Raw genomic sequence first — 22,353 nt, forward strand, 5'->3', positions numbered from 1 at the left:
AAAAATAAATACAGAACAAATTTAAAAGTAGATCTTAATTTACTGTTAAAACTAAGAGAAATAAGGCAGACAAAGAAATTAATCTCTCTTAAACAGGCACAAATTCCACACTTTATTTTAGAATTAAAGTACTGTAACTTAAATTTCGATAAGTAAAATGGTAAGCAATTTTTAATCTGATATTTTTGTGTGTACATATTTAATACAATAGCGAATAATTGTACAAATATCAAAAATTTTTTTAAATATTTCTATTGAAAAAAAATCATTGTAAAATGTAGTGGTAGTACTAAAGTTTTTCAATTTTTGTATAGATGGTACTCTTTAGTCAAAAGGTTGAGAGCCGCTGCCTTATAGTATTGAGTTCACGATCTCCCGCAAAGTCTATTTGAGTACAGATAGTACAGATCGCAAGTGTAAGTACAGATAGTTTTATAATTCTAAATAATAAAACGCTCTTTAAAGATAATTTTGATACGTTTAAAGTTAAAAATTATCAAAATTTAATACATTAAAACGTCGATTAACATGAACTTGAAGTTACGCATTTCCTTATTTTCCCGTACCCACCAACGGCCGAGCGGTAAAGTCGCTGAACACTGGTAGTTCCGATCTTGGTTCGATTCCAGGCGAATGACCCGACTGCATTGGCGTTTTCGTAGTTTTTCCCATGTGTAACGTGCATATGATCCAGTTTCCTTAGAAATCCCTCCAGAAGGCATCCCTCTCCTTAATCAGATAGTCCTTGCCTAGGATACCAAATCTTATTTCCCCTCCCGCTTCGTTCCCTGTTACCCACCTTGCAGATCAATTTGCCCGTACCAGTACACAAAAATTGCCAGTACACAAAAATATGCAGACGTTCTTCAACAGAGGTTCCATGCATAAATTCGATTTCTAGTTTTCCTCTAGAGAAATCTCGCGAACGAAACGTCAACCAAAATGAGTTCACGTAAACCACTACTGAAGAAGTCAACGCTTCAGATCCATCAGAAAAACACGGCAATCGTAAGCATGAGAGATGACGTCGGCTGAACTTCAAAAGGGTTATACATTTTGAAGAACGCAGACTAAGGAGGAACGCGTTTTAACTGTAACGAAAGTATTATTTCTTGTTATGAAAATATTTTAGTGGTAAAAAGACAGACGAGTTTGTTAAATCTTATGAAGCAATCAGTATCGAAATAACTTTGCTTTTGGTGCAAATTTAATATTTTGTGTTGATGTAGATGTGGAAAATTCTCTTTTAAATCAGATCTCGACGTAGTGGTTTTTTAAATATGCTTTTATTTAACGATAAGAAATAAAAAAAATATAAAGATAAACCAAGTAAAGATTAATTGTTGAATGGTTCATGTAATGATGCACAATCACAGACAGTCCTTTTACACAGAGTTCGATGTCTAGCTTTAAATAGTATAATCAGCTAAAGGCCTAACAGCTAAAGGTGAAACATCAAAAGAAGAATCTAAATTCCATAAACTCTTGAAGGCATACGAGCCGTCTGCTCGCGTATTTCTTCCACTCTCGACCACGTCTGGAGGCTATCTCTCGCTGCCTGGGATGATTCTTACTGCGCTGAGCGGCGCTGACGTCATAATCCTGGTATTCTAATTCAGCATCGGGCGGTGATGATTCCCACAGCTTCGGCCAGCCTGAAGAGGCATCGTCCTCGATGTCTGTTGAATGGAAATCACCATCATGTACCTGCAAAGAAAATTAAAAAAAAAAAAAAAAGAGTATTAGGTTTTTAGGTTTTGATTTGATACAAACATCAAATCAATTTGACCATGGCTTCATGTGGTCAGCCGCAGTAGACGTCAAATTCAGTCCATCATGGCATCCTACTTTTTCGACTTCATATCTGTCAACTATGATTACAACTTACAACTATGATGGTCTTACAACTATGATTTTATACGGTCCATGAAATTTTGGTCGTAGTTTCAAACCAGTCCCATATTGAGTTCTCTGAATGGCTACCAAGTCGCCAATCTTGTATAGTTTCGGTTTCTTTCGTTTCTTGTTGAATTGTTTACGATTCTCTTCTTGTATCTTCAAAATGTTGTTTTTCGCATCTTCTCTTATTGCATCACGTTCTTGCATCAATTGCTTTAGATATTCTTCATTCAATATCTCACTAATTCTCAGATCTTCTTTATGCTTCATTTTCGTGCCTATGAGAAGCTCAAACGGTGAATATTTCGTACTTCTCGTAGTTGTACTGTTGATTCTCTACATCTGGAACATACTTAAACCATTTCGTTGAATCTTCATGTGATAATTTTGACAAAACAGGAATCAAAATTCTATGAATTCACTCAATCTGTCCGTTACCTACCGGTAGTAATTTTGACATGTTCTATACCTTCTTCTGTACATTACGCTGAAAATTCTTTCGATGTAAAGGCACTACCTCGATCTGAAATGATTCTGGCTGGATTTCCAAATACAGTCTGTTGTTGCTTCAATTTTGAAATAACTTCTTGCGTAGTTAGTGATTTCACTGGATAGAACCAAGTAAATTTCGTAAAAGCATCGACAACAGTTAGAATGTGTTGGTATCTCTTGTTCGTCGATGGAAGAGGTCCAATAAAGTCGATATGATTCGTACTCAAGGGAACGTTTTCTTTCGGTACAGGATGAAGAAATCCTTCTGCTTTTCCTTGCTTCTTGTTGTACAGTATACATTCTATACAGTTAGCAATTACTTTTTCAACTTTGCATTTCAGTCTGGGAATATAGAATTCTTGCTCTACAGCATTCACAGTTCATAGCAAAGTGACCTTTTTATGTACCTTCTGTATGATTTCGTTCTGTAAGGATTCTGGTACTACTAGCAGATCTTTACCATTTTCAAATTTGTACAAAATATCATTTCTCACGAAGAATCCATTTTCTTCTCCCTTCTCAACTAAATTCTTTATCAATTTCGCATGTTCATCTTCATTCAGTTGTTGAGCTAACCGAATCTTCTCAGTTACATCGGAGGTGTATGATGTTAAAATTAGAGCATTTCTACTTAAAGCATCAGCATGTTTAATTTGGCTTCCTGAACGATGTACAATTTCGTAATCGAATTCTTCAATAAACATTGCCCACCTTGCGATTTTAGGAGTTAAATCTTTCTTATCTAAAGTTTTCTGAAAAGCTCTGCAATCAGTTACAATTTTGAATTTAGTCCCTAACAAATAGTTTCTAAACTTCTTCAGAGCTTCTATAACTGCAAGGGCTTCTTATTCGTAACTACAGAGTTTCTCTTGCTGCGGTGAAGTCTTCTTACTCATATACTGGATTGGGTGATAATTACCATCATCAGACAATTGGAGTAATACCGCACCGAAGCCTTGACTACTAGCATCAGTATGAAGTTCTAATGGATATCCTTGCCTAAATATGTGTAGAACGGGTGCTTGAGAGAGAATTTCTTTTAATCTGGAAAACGCTTCCTGTTGTTCGGAATCGAACTTAAAACCAATACCTCTTCTAAGCAAGTCACTAAGAGGCTTAGCGATTTTAGCATAATGCGGAATGAATTTACGAAAATATCCCGTTAGTCCTAAAAAGCTTTGTAGTTGTTTACAGTTACGCGGTTGTGGAAAGTTGTGAACAGCAACAGTTTTGGATGGTGATGGTCGAATAGTTCCATTTTCAATTACATGTTCTAAAAATTCAATTTTACGTTTTAAGAATTGGCACTTTTTGAAATTTATTTGTAATCCATATTCCGAAGCAGTTTTGATAACTCTTTCTAATTTATCTAAAAATTCATCTTCAAGGGTTTTCAGCGCCCAGGGGCAACTGAAGATTTCGCGCCCTCTACTGCTTGCCAAGGATGGAAAACATTTAATTCTAAAATGTCGTAACATCAATTTGCCGCTGCTTGGATTCTGCGCCCGAGGACAATGTCCCTCCTTCCCCCCTCTAGCTACGCCCCTGGGATCAGGTGATGATTGGGTACACATGGTAATCTTGCAATCTTAATTTTATATAATACTGTAAAATTTGTCGCTTATAAAATTTTAGTAAAACATTTCTTCACTATAACATTGTAGAAGTGTTTAGAGAACAGTAAAACAACAGTTGAAAGATATCCGTCAAGGAAGTTAGCGTTTGATTAAGTCGATTCTTTTCTGTGTTCGTTCCATCCTCACCAACTCCCCATTTCTGATGTTTGATAAAGATTGTTAGCGAGTGGTAAGTCAAAAAAGGAACCGATTCATTTCAATCAGCGAACTGTTCCGATACCATCCCATAAAACAACGATTTTGTCAATCTCTAGTGCGTGGATGTAGGTAAGTACACTGGTTATCATAAATTAAAGAAAAAAATCACAAAAATAGCGATAACTCCCTCAAAAATAAGCGGAACCGTGTAAAATTTGAATATGCTGCCGAGTAAGAGTAGCTGAGTAAAACTCCAATATGCAAATTAGTGGCGCTGCAGTCGGAATAAGTCATCTGCGAGGAGCATAAAAGTCCATGTTTGTGAGCAAGCCCACATATTTCACTGTGATAGTGACATCAGAAATCTGAGATATCCGATTCGTAACAATGATCTCCAGGCATCATTTGCCTGCAGAACTAGGATAGAAAGCGATCGGGAGACTAGAGGCAGGACAAAGCCAAACAGAAGTGGCCAGATGGCTAAATGGGAGTCCTGTGGTTCAAACTTTGGAGGCAATTTCAAATCATAGATTCGGCACGAGGTTCAGCCAGGGACTGCCAACTGCTACGACGAGCGCCGATGACCGATATTTGACATTATGTCACTCAGGAATAGAACCGCTACTCCGACTCTTCTTAGATCCTCCCTTGCTGAAGCCACCGGAAGGTTGGTCTCAACGTCAACTGTGCGTAGAAGGCTTCACGAAGGTGGTCTGTATGCGATGGGAACCACCATTTGCGTGACACTCAAGTCACACCATAGCAGGAACCGTTTGCAGTGGGCACAACAACATGTCCACTGGACGTCTAAGCAATGGAGGGCTATTCATTTTATGGATGAGTCCAGGTTTAGTCCAGAACGTGATAGTAGGCGTTATTTGATATGGAGAGAACCTGGAACCAGTTATCATCAGTCTAAACATCCGTGAAAGAGATGCATACGGAAGGGCAGTGTCTGTGTTCGGGGTGGCATCTCTTTGGGTGAACGCAGAGACCTCCATGTCTTTCCAAGGGGAACCGTGAACGCTCAGGTTTATAGAGATGACATTCTTGATGTTTATGTGCGCCCATAAGCCGGGGCAATAAGTGAAGCTTTCCTGTTACAGTATGACAATGCAAGACCACACAGGCCTCGCATCGTATATGATTATCTTCAACAGGAAACAATTATGAACATGGAGTGGCTAGCTCAATCCCCGGACTTGAATCCTATCGAGAACGTTTGGGATGCCTTAGGGAGACGTCTAGCTGCTCTCAATCCGCCCCCTTTGGACCTTTGCCGCGCTTGCAACTGTTTTGCAAGAGAAATGGCTCTCGCTTCCTATGAAACTGATAGACCGCATAATTGAAAGCATCAAACAGCGCTGAATGTGCTGTATTGCTTCTAGAAGGGATTATATTACATACTGAAGGTACTTTTACTATAACAAACTGACATCTTCGATTTGCTCATTTTATGCATGTGCTAATTTCTATACTACCATATTTGTCTGGTAATTTCTTTTTACCTTATTTGATAGCTTACTATGTATTGTATATTGTGATTACGTTTCATAAAATTCTACATCTTTTTCAGTAATCGTGATTTTTTCTTAATTTATGATAACCAGTGTAGAATATGAATGTTCTGCTAAAGTTCAGCTCAACTAATAAGTACATGAGTTGCCCTGTAGAGGGAAGAAGAGTTTCTAAAATAACACTAAGCTTTCCAAATATAAGATATAATTATTAAATGTTACCATTATAAAATAGGCATCAAAAATTTAATTTGACTTCAGGATTATTTTACTCAGATCAACTGCATGCATAGCAATAAAATTCTGTAACCTCCTCTTTTAAGGATATACAACTAGTTAAATTCAAATAGCAAAATTTCATTTAAAAAGGTTTAAAATTAAATTTTATTAGCACCGTTTCTTCACACAATTCTAAGCAGATTGACTTTGCAACACTTGCACCGTAGTTTATTGTTGAATCCTAGCATTAAATCAATGTAGAGTTTGGAGAACTCTTATAAAACTTTGATTTAGGAAATTCGAGTACTTTGCTATCACACACAAAGGCAGTATTTACGACATAAAACTCTCCCCTATAGTTTATACAGTCTAATCCACTAATTAAATGACCAATAAAAATTGCACATAATTTTATATGCATTTAAGCGAAATACCACAGACTCATCAAGAGATCTCCGAAACTGTACACCCGATTGATTTGAAATTTTGCATGGTTACTTATTCCAGGATGAAGACTAGCACCGAGAACGGATTTTACGTAAATCCTGCCCAAAATGGATTTTTGTTATAAAATACAATAGAAGTTTCTCATGCATTTAATTTTCAAATCCAAGTACAGAATTTTATTGTTGCCATAACTAGATACGAAATAAGATGTTGCCAATGAATGCATTTTCTTTTTAAATTAAATTGGTAAATAACTTGCAACTATCCAATGAATACAAACATTAAAATGATTAGGTAAGATTCTGTGCTGTGTACTTTTAAGTTAAAGTTGAAGAAACTTAAGAACTGGTAAACGACTAATCGCTTCAGTTCGCGAGACAGTAAAGCTTGAAGAGGGTTAAAGACCCTTTATTACTCCAAATTAAATTCGCAGAACTCCTTGGAGCTTTACAATAAAGCCGCAACTCAGGCTTAAACTCAGAAAAAAGAAATTAATCTTAACTGAAAAGATATAGCCGAAGCTATCAATATTCTAACAGATTTGGCACTTTAACGCTAACTAACGGCGAAGCTATAAAGGGCCTAAATCACGGCCGAGAGCAATAGTAGCTTAAAAAAGAGTAGCCTAAAAAGGCTGATGCGTACTAGCTAGAATCACTGGTTCCCTCACAAACTCGTTAGAACTTCACGGTTAAATACTTCTCATCTGCATTCAAACGTGATTCTAAAAATACGTTCTGGATGGAAGTTGTAAGTTGAAATTCAGGAAGACAGAAAAGTAACCTTCCTGAACTCAAAATTTAACTGTTAAATAAATTAACAATCCTTACAAGGTTAATAATATTTATATTTAACCGTTATGATAAGTTTCACGAAAATATATATTATTAAGAGAAATTATTGCGATGAAAAATAAAAATGTTATTTAAAAAATGGCCATACATAAAGAAATAAAGGATAAATTATAATTCATTGAAAAATTTGACAACAAAGATAATTTATTTTCATGAAACTTGTGACAACAGTTAAATATGTATAAACCTTAGTTTTATGTTGGCAATTTTTCGTGGTGTAGGCCTACTGGGAATCCGATCTGGTTAAATAATGGAGACACATCCCAATACAGAAATCTCTACGACAGAGTCACTGACTGGCACTATATTCCCCGACTTTAAATTTAAAAAATAGCAGTTCGAAATCATGCGTTTCGACCATATAGTCTAGGTTCACATTCAAATAGATAATGTGGCTAGCAAAGTCGGCGTTTATCAGCTAGTACGTTATATAAGGAGACCAACCAGAGATGTTTTGTAAGACAATTATCACGCCAGATCAACTGCAGTTATGAGATTGTAGCAGGTATTTTGAAGGAAACAAGAGATAGGATATAGAAACTCAAGTTTATTATATTCAATATAAAACAAGAATAATTTAAAAAAAGGAAAACAGCCATATCAAAGATCTTCTACACCATATACTAATATCCGCATCTTCGGATGTGATCAGCTATTGATTCCCTAAAGGTAAAAGAATCGATATCACCATCTTCATACGCATCAGGCGGCTCATCAGCAGGAGGAGGAGGAGCAGGAACAGCAGCATCCAGAGTTTTCCACTTGTGTTGTGCTCTAGGATAGTAATACTCCAGAAACAGATTCTGCACTTGTTTAAGCTTTCTCTCCCGCTCACTTTTATATGAAATACTCTCGGTGGACTCATCAGATGAAGCCTCAGCTGAATTGCTTTCCTCTTCTTCTGCAGACGGCTTGCTGAAAATTTAATGCATATCGTTTACTCACTTTTAATAAAGGATAATTAAGAATTTAATTTTTTCATTATAAGTTGTTCTAGTCGGTTCTCTCTTTACCTATAGCTAACTGTAGATAAAATGCTAGAGTTCAGGATAATGGAACCCTCTAGAGAAAAAAAAAAAAAAAGAGTCCCTTGCCTACACATTTTCTCGCTTTAAATAGATGAGTACGTTTAAGCAAACTGAGAGCGTAGAACCTAAACTCTTTCGGTTGAACTTGAACAGATCATTGCAACCAATACGTCCAATTTACGGGTGAAAAAATTGAAAATTAAAATAATTTAGAGATGGTGTCTACTTCTAATTATATATTCCCAAATCTACATAATTGACATTACTTATGGAAAATGAAGGAAGCCAGGCAAATGATTTTGAGAGGATACAAAGCAGATTTCAGTAATATTTCAAGTGACGTTACAGGAGTGGTTGTCAATAATAATAGAGTTGAATTTTTATCGTCATGTAAAATTATGCATTATAAAAAGTATCTTTCCACTAAATAATTTCCAATTTCTACGAAATTTTCAGCCACACCAGAAAAATAAATAAAAATTGAACGAAATTAAACAATAAGGAACGGAAAGTAGAATTGAAATTCAGTAGTTAGTGTGGGCGCCGAAATCAGCCAAGATGAATTTACCGTCTTCTAGCAAATGTTTGGCGTCTCAATCCTTCGAGAGTTCCTAAAATCCGCTTGAATCTTCTCGAAGTTTAGCCTATATAAATATTGTAGAATCGGTACTTACTGTCTAGGAATATGATGTTCGTAAACTTCCTTCCGATGTGGCTGTCTAGGGGCTAATAAACTAGTCCAATTTACAAATAACTTGAATATTTAATAAAAACATGAATAGTTGCTACAAACTACAAAGTAATTACATACATAAAAGGAAATAGATGAGATTATTTACAAACGAAGAGAGGGAATCGTATTTCTTAAGGAAACATCTTTGAATCGCGTCATCGTCTTAATGCTGGAATCGCCTGCCTGCCTGCGTCATCGAAACAGTGAAAGATTTCCCCTCACAGCTTGCCGCGTCATCCGATTTTATATGAACGATGCCAACCCACAATATTGATGACTAGTTCATTTTAAAGCAATTTACAGTGAATATTTATAGCGATGATAGTAGATAGAAAATGACAGTTCTGCATCAGGAGGAGCTGAGGGCGTGGTCAATGACGTCACACAGAGGGCGGGGGCAAAGGCAACGTCATCACACTAGGAGGCGTGGTTTCGAGTGGAGTTGTTTTTAGATTGCTGATTGAGTTGTAGACCTCCTGCTTTTAATTTAAGGTTAGTTTTTTTAAATTGGCAACGAGGATTTTTTTGAGATATATGCTTATGGCGTCCTCTAGGGACGAAAAAAGAAAATAATCTATTTAGGAATTGCTCATGGCGTCCTCTAGAGACGAAAAAAGAAAATAATTTATTTTAGAAGTTTCTTTTTTTTTAAGTGTTCTATTATCCAAAATATAGGATCGATCCCTGAAACAAAATATCTCACCAGCTGAGTAGTTTGAAGATTTTAATCACTAAGCTGACGGGATACATTCAGATTTAGGTAAAAAAGCCTATATAAGAAAATGGAATTTGAATCAGCTCATCAATTGCAATTATGCCTGCTTCAGGAGAAGCCACCGTTGCGGTGTGTTTATACACTGTTTTATGCGTTATTTTATCATCCATCTATATTTTTACAGAATTTCATAAAATGCCTATTGATTTTACGCTACGTCTTAACGACAGTGGGAACTTACCATTATCCATATGAAGAATAATTCAATAGGCTATGAATATGAATATGAATTTATCGTATCAGGATCCGGCTCATGTTGCAAATTTTGGTAGTATTGAAGCTTTACATCGTGCTGCAGGAGGTAAAGTTTCCAAGAAAGAGATTCAAACATGGTTAGAGGGAATAGATGCGTACACGCTTCACAAGCCAATTCGCCGAAAATTTCCAACGAATAGAGTAATCGTGTATTCTATAGATCAACAATGGCAAGCTGATTTAGTGGATGTTTCACATTTACATGATCATAATGATGGTTATCGATATATATTAACCTGTATTGACATATTATCCAAATATACATGGGCTATTCCTCTGAAACAAAAGAGGGGAGAAGATATTGTGAAAGCGTTTCAAAAAATAATGAGTCAACGTAAACCAAAATTCCTTCAAACGGATCAGGGCACCGAATTTAAAAATAAAGTGTTTATAAAATTTTTAAAAAGAAATCAAGTTAAACTTTTCAGTACATTCAATACTACTAAAGCATCCGTGTTGGAAAGGTTTAATCGCACTTTGAAACAAAAATGTGGAAATACTTTACGACTCGAAATACATATAAATATGTAGATGTCTTGGACAAATTAATAGAAAGTTATAATGCTACTTTTCATTCAAGTATAAAGCGAGCTCCCATAGAAGTCAATTCAGAAAATGAGAGTGATGTATGGTTTACCTTGTCTAAAGATCATCCTTCTAACGTTTCTAAATGTATATTCGCTGTAGGAGATGTGGTACGTGTTTCCAAACTAAAGCTTACTTTCGAAAAAGGTTATGAAACCAAGTGGACGGAAGAACTATTTGTGATGACAGTATGTTAAAAGACATCCAGCCGTGTATAGAATTAAAGATTTACTTGGAGACTCAGTAAAATGAACGTTTTATGCACAAGAGTTGCAGAAAGTGAGACTGAAAGAGGAATATCGCATTGAAAAAATTTTAAAGAAACGTATACATAAAAATCAGACAGAATACTTTGTAAAATATCGCGGTTATCCCGACAAATTCAATCAATAGATTCCAGCTTCTAATTTACTGTCGATATAAAGTGTGAGAAAATACTGTATCCGAATCATTTGTGAAAATGAGTTTCTACGTAATACTTCCGAGCGATAGCTCTATGAATTATTTCCCCGAAAATAAAATTTCACATTTTATAACACGTTTACCTGTTCCCATTGAATTAAAAGGTATGTGAGAAGTTGGTTTGGTTGAATTGCTATATCCGCACACATGGCACAATGTGAATGCAGACAATAACTTAATTGGATTTGTTTTAGAGAAAGATGGTGAAATGTTAGGTCGTAGATTACCACCAGGATGTTATGAAACAGTACCTGATATTTTAAAAGCTATTTATATTAAAGAACATCAAAACAAAATAATATTTAATTATAACCCAGTAACAAAACGAGTGAAAATCAAAGTGAAAAATAACGCTAAAGTGATTTTACATGATGGGTTAGCACAAATGTTAGGTTTGAACCTATGGAAATTACATCTACAGATGATAGTTCCGAAACTGTTGTAGAAAGTCCTTTTGCAGCCGACCCCTGTGCACATTATCGTGTATTAATGATATATACGGATATTGTAGAACCTCAAATCGTAGATGTTTTAGCTCCTCTTCTTCAAATTGTAAGAGTAACTGGTAGCGATGGAGAAGTGGTGAGTGCACTATTTGATAGACCTCATTATTTACCTGTGAATCGGAAAATGATAGACACTTTGGAAATCGGTATAAGAACGCATATGGGAGCATTTACGCCATTTGAACGAGGAAGGTCATACGTGAAACTTCATTTCCGTCAAAAACACTTGTCATAATGTATGTCATAATGTATTAAACTTATCAGTGTTGTCAAAAATCTTTTGAAGATTATTATGTACAACAAACAGGACATGGATTGAATTATTATCAAGGTAATCTTTATCAGAGGATACGGATTAGGGGGTCTATTCAGATCCTTCTTTCGCGCTGCCGTACCTCTTATTAAATCAGGAGCCAAAGCAATTGGAAAACAAGTATGGCATAGTGGACTGAATTTGTTAAATGATGTATCACAAGGACAAGATGTAAAAGAGGCTGCTAAGCGTCGACTGAAAGAAGCCGGAAATATATTAACGGATAAAGCTGCTACTAAAGTGAAGAATATGATTGGTTCTGGACGAGTTAATAAAAAGCAGAAACGTAGGAAAAAGCGTACCATTTCTCACCGATCAAAGAAGGTGAAAGCACAGGATATTTTCTCTTAAAAAAAGTATGACTTCGTATATTCATCGAGACTCTCCCGTTTGCGTCAAATCTGAATTAGATTTATTTACCATTCCTCCTACGCAAACAGCTATAGAAAAAGGACAGGTTGTATAATATCACCCTCTCGCAAATATACGAGATGGAGGACCTATCGAATTTAATATTTCTGGCAGTGGTGAAGACTATATTGATCTAGCTGCTTCTTATATACACGTGAAAGTTATAGTTAAGGCAGACGGATCCAGTTTAACAGACAAAGAACCGGTTGCCCCTGTAAATTTATTTTTACATTCTCTTTTCGCAAGTAGATGCAAGTTTAAATGAAAAACATTTCATCTGCGACAAATACCTATCCTTATAGAGCCTTCATCGAAACATTATTGAATTATGGGAAAATGCAAAGAAAAGTTTACTCACCTGCGAAGGATTTTTCCAAGACACTTCACCTAATAAAATAGATGTCTTAGCTCAAGATGCGGATGCTGGACTAAAAGCTCGCGGTGAACTTATAAAAAAACAGTCAAAGTGTGGATTTGATAAGACAATTACATTGTGATATTTTTCAACAAAATCGACTCATGTTAAATTTAGTTGATGTGAAAATTAAAATGGTGCGTAGTAAATCTGCTTTCTGTTTAGTTTCTACTGAGAAAGATGCCGATTATAAAGTGATCTTAGATCATGCTTCTTTGTTTATCAGAAAAGTAAAAGTAAACCTTGGAGTCGCTCTCGGACATGTAAAAGCGTTGGAAAAAAGTTCTGCTAAATACCCTATAGATCGAGTATTATGCAAAACATTCAGTATCTAAGGGAAGTTGGTCTTTTATGCAAGATAATGTATTTTTAGGATTGATGCCCACGCGAGTCATTATTACTTGTGTAGAAAATGCTGCAATGAATGGACAATATTCAATGAATCCTTTTCTGATTGCCCATCATCATGTCAACTTTATATCGATTTATGTACATGGACAACCCGTTCCATGTAAACCAATGGACCTTGATTTCGAATCTAATCATTATGTGCGTGCTTACCACAGTTTATTTTCTGGATTTAATCGCGACAAAGGCATCTATTTATCTCGAGAAGAATTTGTGAAAGGACATGTGTTATATGCTTTCGATTTAACTCCAGATATGTGTGATGGATCTCATTTTAACTTGCAGCATCAAGGCAATTTGCGAGTAGAAATTAAATTTGCTAAAGCTCTGACTCTCTCAGTGCTAGTCTATGCAGAATTTCAAAACGTGATTGAAATAACAAAATCTCGTCATGTACTATGCGATTTTGCTAATTAAGCAATGGACAGCCTTGAAATAAACAGAGCACTCTCTCAGAATGCAAAGACACGAAAAGCATTTCTGGGAGTTTTTGCAAGTGATCGACTCCCTATCGAGATCAAGAAATATCCAAGTTGCTTTATAGCTAATGTACGAGATCGTGCATCTGAATCCGGTAGTCACTGGTTAGCCTTTTACATTTCATCCCCACAGCATTTAGAATTTTTCGATTCCTATGGACATGACCCATCCTATTTTCCTGGACCGATAACCAAGTATGCAGAACGATTTCCACAGATGGACTTTAATTCGATGACTCTCCAAACTAATGTAACAACAGCATGTGGTCAATATTGCATATACTATTTACATTGTAAATGTCGTGGACAATCTCTCAATGATATATTGTTATCTTTCATACCTCAACATATATCTAATGATATTAAAGTACATAATTTTGTAATCAAGAAATTTCATGCAAGATCTTCTTTCTATCAATAAATACATTTAAACTTTATACATTATGTGTCTTGTCTCATTTAATATAGAATTTCCAAAGCTACAACATCCTTTCACAATGGTGATTTCGGGACCCACTGGATGTGGGAAAACCTATTTTGTACGAGAACTGTTAAAGTACGAGTATAAAGAGGAAATGTTTTCAACGATTCCCGATAAAGTAGTATGGTGTTATGGAATTTACCAACCTCTGTATAATGATATACCGAATGTTACTTTTGTCGAAAGGTTTACCAATTAAATATCAAGAATATTTAGGTTCCAACACATTATTCATCATAGACGATTTGATGAGCGAATGTGGGAATGATAAACGTCTGACTAACTTATTTACAAAAGGAAGTCATCATTTAAATTTAAGCGTTATTTTTATCACACAAAACTTTTTTCACAAGGGAAAAGAAATGCGTGAAGTGACTTTAAATGCACACTATTTGATTCTGTGTAAAAACAGAAGAGATGTCAGTCAAATCGTACATTTAGGAAAACAGCTCTTTCCGCGTCATTTAAAGTTTTTTCAAGAAGTATATGAAGATGCAACCAAGAAACCTTTTTCTTATTTATTCATTGATCTGCGCAGTGAAACTCCGGAAGAATTAAGTTTACGCACCGAAATTTTACCTAACCAAGTACAGTATGTTTATCAAATGAAACATTATTAAAAAATAATAAAAACAGCTTTATAAAATGCATCATTTTATAAAATGACGCTGGTCAAGAAACAGCTAAGACAGTTACAGCTGTTAAACATTTGTCCGTTAAAGTTACGGAAACAGCTATTAAAGAAAATTAATATCAATTGCATAAAAGCTATATGCGAATGTAGTTTAAACATACTCAAAGGAAACGTTCCATTGTCGGAGCAACAAAAGAAGTCTCTCTGTAAGCATAAAACAACTTTACGAAAATTAGGAAATCTTAAGATTTCTCTTGTGAAGAAACGAAAATTAATTTTACAAAAAGGAGGTTTTCTAAACGTTTTCATTCCTGCTGCTCTCAGTGTTCTTACAGGACTAATCAATGGAGTTCACTAAGAAATATGTGTTAGTTCCAGAAGAGATGATGACAAAGCATACCATTTCTGTTAAACAGTTAAGTGAATTGGATAAAGCCATGATGCATATTTTAAACAGTTCAGTTGACGATCGTGAGAAATTAGTGCGTTATTATGAACTTTTACAAAAGAAATTGAACTTAAAGGAATACAATTCACCCTTTAAACCTCCTAAAGACGACTCACAAAATTCTTTAGACGATTCAGCTGAGATGAAGAAAGTGAAAGAGGAAGAAGCCCCCTCATCTGTGACAGACGGCGACAAACAGATGACTAACTGATTATTCTACTGTTATCTTAGACAGTGTACCTTTACGAATGAGAAGAAAAGCACAAAATGCATTAGCTATTTTAAAGCGACATCCTGATATTCTTAAGTGGAATGATAAAGGCGAGGTACTTTATCATAAGGAAAAAATTATAGACTTATTCAATATCCTTTTTACAACCAAAAAGAAAAAGATTAATATTCCTGCTAAAAACGAATTTTTAAAAGCCTTGACTGAAATCAACATGCCAATGGACTATATCAAAAATGAAAATTTACAGAATAATGATAATATGAAAAAAAATATTGCATGTTAAATCTGTAAAACATACGTTCTCCACGAAAATGGGAACCTTATTAAATGAATAAAATTATTATTTTTACATATATACTCTTTCTTCTCTCTACAATCAATATTTGTTTTACATCGTTTATAAATGTTATGAAAAACATTCATTTCACTAAGAAGCTTTTACCTTTCAATACATTTATTTTCAAAGAATAAATTTCTGTATTATACATAAAATATACTTGGAATTTTCTTTTATTAGTTAATATCCATTTACTAACATTTGATATACATATTTGCTTTAAAATTAAAACAAATTTCAATATATTTCTATTAAAAACATAAGGAAAAAAATAGTCATAACATCAACCAAACACAGAAATTTAAATAGAATAGCTGTACTTATATTAATGCATTTTTATAATCTTCATAACATTTCGATTCAAAAAACCTATCACAAAATAAATGAACAATTTTTTCTGCCTTAAAGAATCTTATATTTTTAAAATTAATACATAAAAATATATCTTCACCAATATAATTCATCAACACTTATCGTAATACATTCTTGTCTTGTTTGGGAAGGACAGTCTATAAGACGTCATTATATTATTGCGTTATCATGGTAAGATAGGTTAATGGAAAACTCTGATAATCACTGAAAACTTATTTGAAAGATTTGTTATTCTTAAGTTTGACATTACTTATACATATATGCATAAGGGTAATCTTAAAAGTATCATCCACTTATAATGATGGAGTAATGGAAAATTTCTAAAACTCTGATAATCATATGTTAAAGAATGTATTATCTTAAGGTTGTTGTTACTATTCCAAGTTTGACAATACATACATAAGTGAAGGAAGATCCTTGATAAGCGTTGTAGACTTCACGTTATCATGATAAGGGTTAATGGAAGTTGAAATCGTATTCGAAAGAAAGGGTTATCATAATGTTGTTGTCCTGGTTCAGATTATACAAATCTGAAATGTTTCGAGAACATTCTTTAATCCCTATAAAAGGTGTTTCAGAAATGGAAGAAGTCAGTTCTCTTCTCAACCTTGAAAAGAGCCTTCCCGATTTGATTCACAGAGCTTAATATTTTTTTTGCGATGGCTCTCGAACAAGAGCAGCAATCTGTTTCTTCCAATGTAAGTATTATAACTGTTATATATTATTTTATTATTTTTTTTCAGACTAGATGAACTTTTTAAAACGAATTATAATCAATCTATTTTTTAATGCATGATTTATATGTTTGCTTCAAGTATGATTTGAATTAAATAGCTGGCTTTTAATAGCCTGCTTTTTACATAGTTTAGAGTTCAAAAAAAATTTTTTAAAGCATTTGTAAGAGTCTGAAGGAAATCAGTCGAGTTTGTATATCGTTGCATGATATTTTTAATGCTTGAATGAACTATTTTTTATGAGAGAAGATGCTTTTATTTTGAATCTTTATTTTAAAAGTATATTTATTATAAGATAATGAATGAAGTATAAAATACTGATAAACAGCAGTCATCATTTTTGAACATTCTAAAAAAATATTTTTTATTAACAGTTTTTTTCTTTTTTTTCTTAGTTTATCGACTTTGGAATTCAGGAGGAATTCAACTCTAACTTCTGAAAGAACGGAACCTCAACGAAGTACAAGAGAGGTAACTTTTTTTCTTTTTAATAGTGACTTGCAGATATAGTTATTTATTCAATGGTTCTCTTTCCCTTCAGTCGTTGTTGTATAATGTGTGATTATTAGGAAAAAATAAGCAGTGAGAGATTTTTAAACTAAACTAAAATTCTTTAAACGTAAGAGTTAATACTAAATGATTTCTAAAATGAATTATGTAATTAATTTTTTTTAGTGAGGGATAATTAAAAATGAGTAATTTTATGAGGAAAGCATTATATTGAAAGCCGCTTTTCTATCTTTCACAGGTTTGCGACATATGTGGTCAAAGTTTTAGTAAAAAGAGTAATTTAGTTCGTCATTCGAAAACACATGAGGGAAAAATCTTCCACTGTGAAGAATGTCAGGCTCAGTTTACGAGAGCAGATAATTTACGAAGACACATACAAAATATTCATGTTAAAAAAATACCTTTTCATGTGAAAAATGCAACGACGTGTTTAGCAGAAAACATGATATAATGAAACATGACCGTACTCAACATGGTACTGTTCAAAGTATTAAAAGGAAAAGTAATAACCCCCATCCATTAAACAAGCGTATGAAGCATGCAGCGTCGGCCTTAAATGTCTTCAGTTCTTTTACAATTATCGCCACCAAAGAAATTAATCAAGATCTAGAAATATTTTTAAATAATATCACATTAAATATTAAGTCGAAACTCGAGGAAGAAATCAATGAGAAAAAGGCTTTAAAATGGTACATTGTAGTAACAGCACAGTTCTCTAGAATAGTACATGGGGAGGAAGAGGTTATTAAACCACATTTTAGATCTACCTGCCTCACAAGTTTAACAATAGAGAATGTTGAAGAACAATTGAATGAGGCCTATAACAAGATAAAAAAATCATTTGAAGAATTTTTACAAAATGGCTCGGGATGGACATTAGATAAAATTGAAAAATTAGAACTCTGCACAGCTCGATATCATCCCTTAGCCGCTAGTAGTTATATACCTCTTCCCAAAGAACTTGCCATGAAAGAAGCCATTTTAAACATTCAAAATGATAAAAAATGTTTAGTGTGGTGCTTACTTGCACACAAATATGATCTTTCTAGAGAAAATAATGCAAACCGAGTAAATCATTATAAACCCTATGAACATGAAATAAAATTAGGAAATATTGAATGCCCTGTTCCTATTACAAAAATACCATCTATTGAAAAACTAAATAATCTTAGAATAAATGTATTTGGATATGAAGAAAAAGAAGTCTTTCCTCTCTACATTTCAAACAGAAAAGAAACTGATTGTATTAATTTACTTTTAATCAGTGATGACACTACTCAACATTATTGCTTAATAAGAAATATGTCCCGGTTATTAGGTAACCTCACAAAACATGATGGAAATATGTTCTATTGCATGAGGTGTTTGCATAGATTCACCCGTGAAAACCTGTTAGAAGAGCATGCAAAATACTGTCAACATCAAAACATACAGAGAATTAAAATGCCATCAGAAGAAAAAATATTAGAATATACCAATTATCAATATGAAGAGTCTATTCCGTACATTATTTATGCTGATTTTGAAGCTTTAATTGAAAACATACACTTGTACACCTGATGTAGCTACTGCGTCTTTTACAGAAAAAATACATCATAAAGCTTGCGGATATGCTTACTCAATTGTAGGACCTAATGGGAAAAGCGTTAAACCTGTAACAGTATACAGAGGTCCAAATGCAGTAGACCATTTTATACAAAATATTTTACGTGAAGAAGAGGAAATAGCCGAAAAATTATATAGTATTGTACCTCTTTCCATGACATCTCAAGATGAACAAAATTTTAAAAATGCAACTCATTGCTACTTATGCAAAAAAAATTTGAATAATGATCGTGTAAAAGATCACGATCATCTTACGGGAAAGTATAGAGGAGCTCTGCACAATAAGTGCAATTTGAAATTTAAACTTCAAAATAAAATTCCTGTCGTATTTCACAATTTAAAACACTATGATGCACATTTAACCATGCAAGGCATTGGTAAAATTTAAAACAGGGGGTTTCATGTTATACCTAATAATATGGAAAAATATATTTCTTTCAGTATTAAAAGAAAATGGAATAATCTAAGAATATCTTTAATTTTTATTGATAGTTTACAGTTTATGAACGCATCTTTGGAAAAACTTGTATCTAACTTCCTGAAGAATTTAAGATTTTAAAAGAAAATTTTCCCAATGATCAAAACATAAAATTATTACGGAAGGGAATATATCCATATGAATATATCAACTCTTGATAAATTTAAAGATACTCAGTTACCATCCATAGAGAACTTTCGAAGTACTTTAACTGGTGAAAGTATATCTTCGGATGATTACATTCATGCTCTAACTGTTTGGCAAGCTTTTCATATTCAAAATTTAGGTGAATATCATGATTTATACGTAAAAAGTGATGTTTTAACTATTAGCAGATGTGTTTGAAAATTTTAGACAGCTTTGTAAAACTTACTATAGTTTAGATTGTGCGCATTTGATGACTTCACCTGGATTAGCTTGGCAAGCCTGCTTAAAAATGACTGATCAAGCTTTGGAATTATTAACGGATGTTAATATGCATTTATTTATAGAGCAGGGCATTCGTGGAGGTGTGTCCATGATTACCCAGCGTAAGTCTGTAGCAAATAATAAATATCTGAAAAATTTTGATTCAACTAAAGAAAGTAAATATATCTTATACCTTGATGCAAACAATCTCTACGGGTGGGCTATGAGTCAACCCTTACCCTATGGAAGTTTTGAGTGGGTTGAACCTAATAAGAATGTCATAGAAAAGATTTTGACTTTATCAGAAGACAGTTTGGATGGATACATCTTGAAGTAGATCTCGAATATCCCAAAGAACTTCATAATGCTCATAACGATTATCCCTTAGCTCCAGAAAAAATGAAAATAATAGCTAATCATCTTTCACCTTATGCATTCAGTATACTGAAAAATAATAAATTTATCCCGAATACTAAATTAGTTCCTAATTTAAATCCTAAATTTAATTATGTCATCTATCAAAAATTTACAGTTATATCTCTTTAGGTATGAAATTAATGCATGTTCACAAAATTATAAAATTTAAACAAAAAGCTTGGTTACAACCTTATATACAGTTTAATACAGATCAACGTAAAAATGCACAGACAGGATATGAGAAAGATTTTTTTAAACTAATGAACAATAGTGTGTACGGTAAAACTATGGAAAACGTGAGGAAACATGTTGATGTCCAATTAGTCAATACAGAAAAAAGCGAAAAAATTGGTAGCTGCACCAACCTTTCATAATTTCAGAATTTTTGATAATGATTTGGTTGGAGTACAAAGGTTAAAAACTGTGTTAGTTTAAACAGGCCCATTTATGTAGGATTTGTCATACTAGAACTTAGTAAATATCATATGTACAATTTTCATTACAACCATATCAAAAAACAATATGGAGAAAGAGCCAAGCTACTTTTTACTGACACAGACTCTCACGTACGAAATTTTAACAGAAGACGTGTATCGAGATACGAGTTTTCATACGCATCTATACGATATGTCAGATTATCCGAAGACTCATGCTTTATACAATATCAATAATAAAAAGAAAATTGGATGCTTCAAAGATGAAATGAATTCCGAACCAATATTGGAGTTTATAGGACTGAGGGCGAAAATGTACTCTTTACTGTTGGATGAAAGTGAGAATAAAACCGCGAAAGGAGTTAAACGAAGTGTTATTAAAAGGAAACTTAAAAATTATAGAGATAGATTTCTGTAAACAATCTTCACCAGAGAATTACAATATAATATTCAGAGTAAGAACCATCTTTTTACCATGGCTATAAATAAAATCGCACTTTCAGCTTTTGATGATAAAAGATATATTTTAAAGGATGGAGTACACTCCTTAGCCTATGGGCATATCAATATAAATAATATTTAATGGAAAACAAAATGGATTATTTTTAATGCGGTCAATGACTTCACAGTGGAGTTATGGGAAGGGGCTGGCACCTGGGTATTCAAAAAAACCCCCATGACTGTGAAACTGAAGAGATACCTACAGGTGTCAGAAAGCTGAGGCTTTCGATAAAAGCCCGTGTGTGTGTGTGTGTGTGTGTGTGTGTGTGTGTGTGTGTGTGTGTGTGTGTGTGTGTGTGTGTGTGTGTGTGTGTGTGTGTGTGTGTGTGTGTGTGTGTGTGTGTGTGTGTGTGTGAAATTTTAATGAGTATTATGTTATTCTTTCCAATATTTTTAACAGTTATTTCTTTCCAGAAAAGCAGATATTTTGTTTCAGGGTTCAATCCTGTATTTTGAATAATGGAACATTAAAAAAAGAAACGTCTAAAATAGATTATTTTCTTTTTTCGTCCCTAGAGGACGCCATGAGCAATTTCTAAATAGATTATTTTCTTTTTTCGTCCCTAGAGAACGCCATGAGCATATATCTCAAAAAAATCCCCGTTTAAATTTTAAAAAATTAACTTTAAATGAAAAGCAGGAGGTCTACAACTCAATCAGCAATCTAAAAACAACTCAACTCCACTCGAAACCACGCCTCCTAGTGTGATGACGTTGCCTTTGGCCCCGCCCTCTGTGTGACGTCACTGACCAGCTCCTCCTGATGCAGAACTGTCATTTTCTATCTACTCATGATACTGTGCATTCTTAAATATTTTTAAACGAGTTTCCTAAGAGTTTCATATCTTTGTGATATTTAGTTGTAAAGCTAATAAGCTTCCATTGATAAATTAATATAAATTGTATAAAATCACGACCTCTTAAAAGCAGACTGGGTAGAATAATATACGAAGGAATCGGTTATCACGACTCTCCTGTTGCATACTTAAGGTGGTTATCTCGATAAAAACTGACATTTGATGAAATTGCCTTACAAGTAGTAGCATCTTTATCATAAAACCATTGGAGACAGTTTAAAAAGGTATTGGCCAGGTGTATAAAATCGCGTACTGACCAAAACAGTATTTAATGTAAACACCAAGACAAAACTTGTAGCGATTAAATAGCGTTGAAAACGAAATTGAGGATT

General features: G+C 33.9%; 1 protein-coding gene across 1 annotated transcript in view; it reads right to left on the reverse strand.

The window, feature by feature from the left end:
- Nucleotides 1-7,730: 7,730 nt before the first annotated feature.
- The window catches only part of LOC118184427 (phosphatidylinositol-3,5-bisphosphate 3-phosphatase MTMR14-like), a 52,589-nt gene continuing 37,966 nt past the window's right edge, over nucleotides 7,731-22,353 (reverse strand). Inside the window, exon 15 of the mRNA XM_085827715.1 lies at nucleotides 7,731-8,118. Coding sequence (XP_085683841.1) covers nucleotides 7,827-8,118 — 292 coding nt within the window. The 3' untranslated portion in view covers nucleotides 7,731-7,826. The remainder of the gene's footprint in view (nucleotides 8,119-22,353) is intronic.

This window comes from Stegodyphus dumicola, chromosome 12, assembly GCF_044657685.1.
Source record: "Stegodyphus dumicola isolate Sdum_Otavi_A_Nest chromosome 12, ASM4465768v1".
NCBI lineage: Eukaryota > Metazoa > Arthropoda > Arachnida > Araneae > Eresidae > Stegodyphus > Stegodyphus dumicola.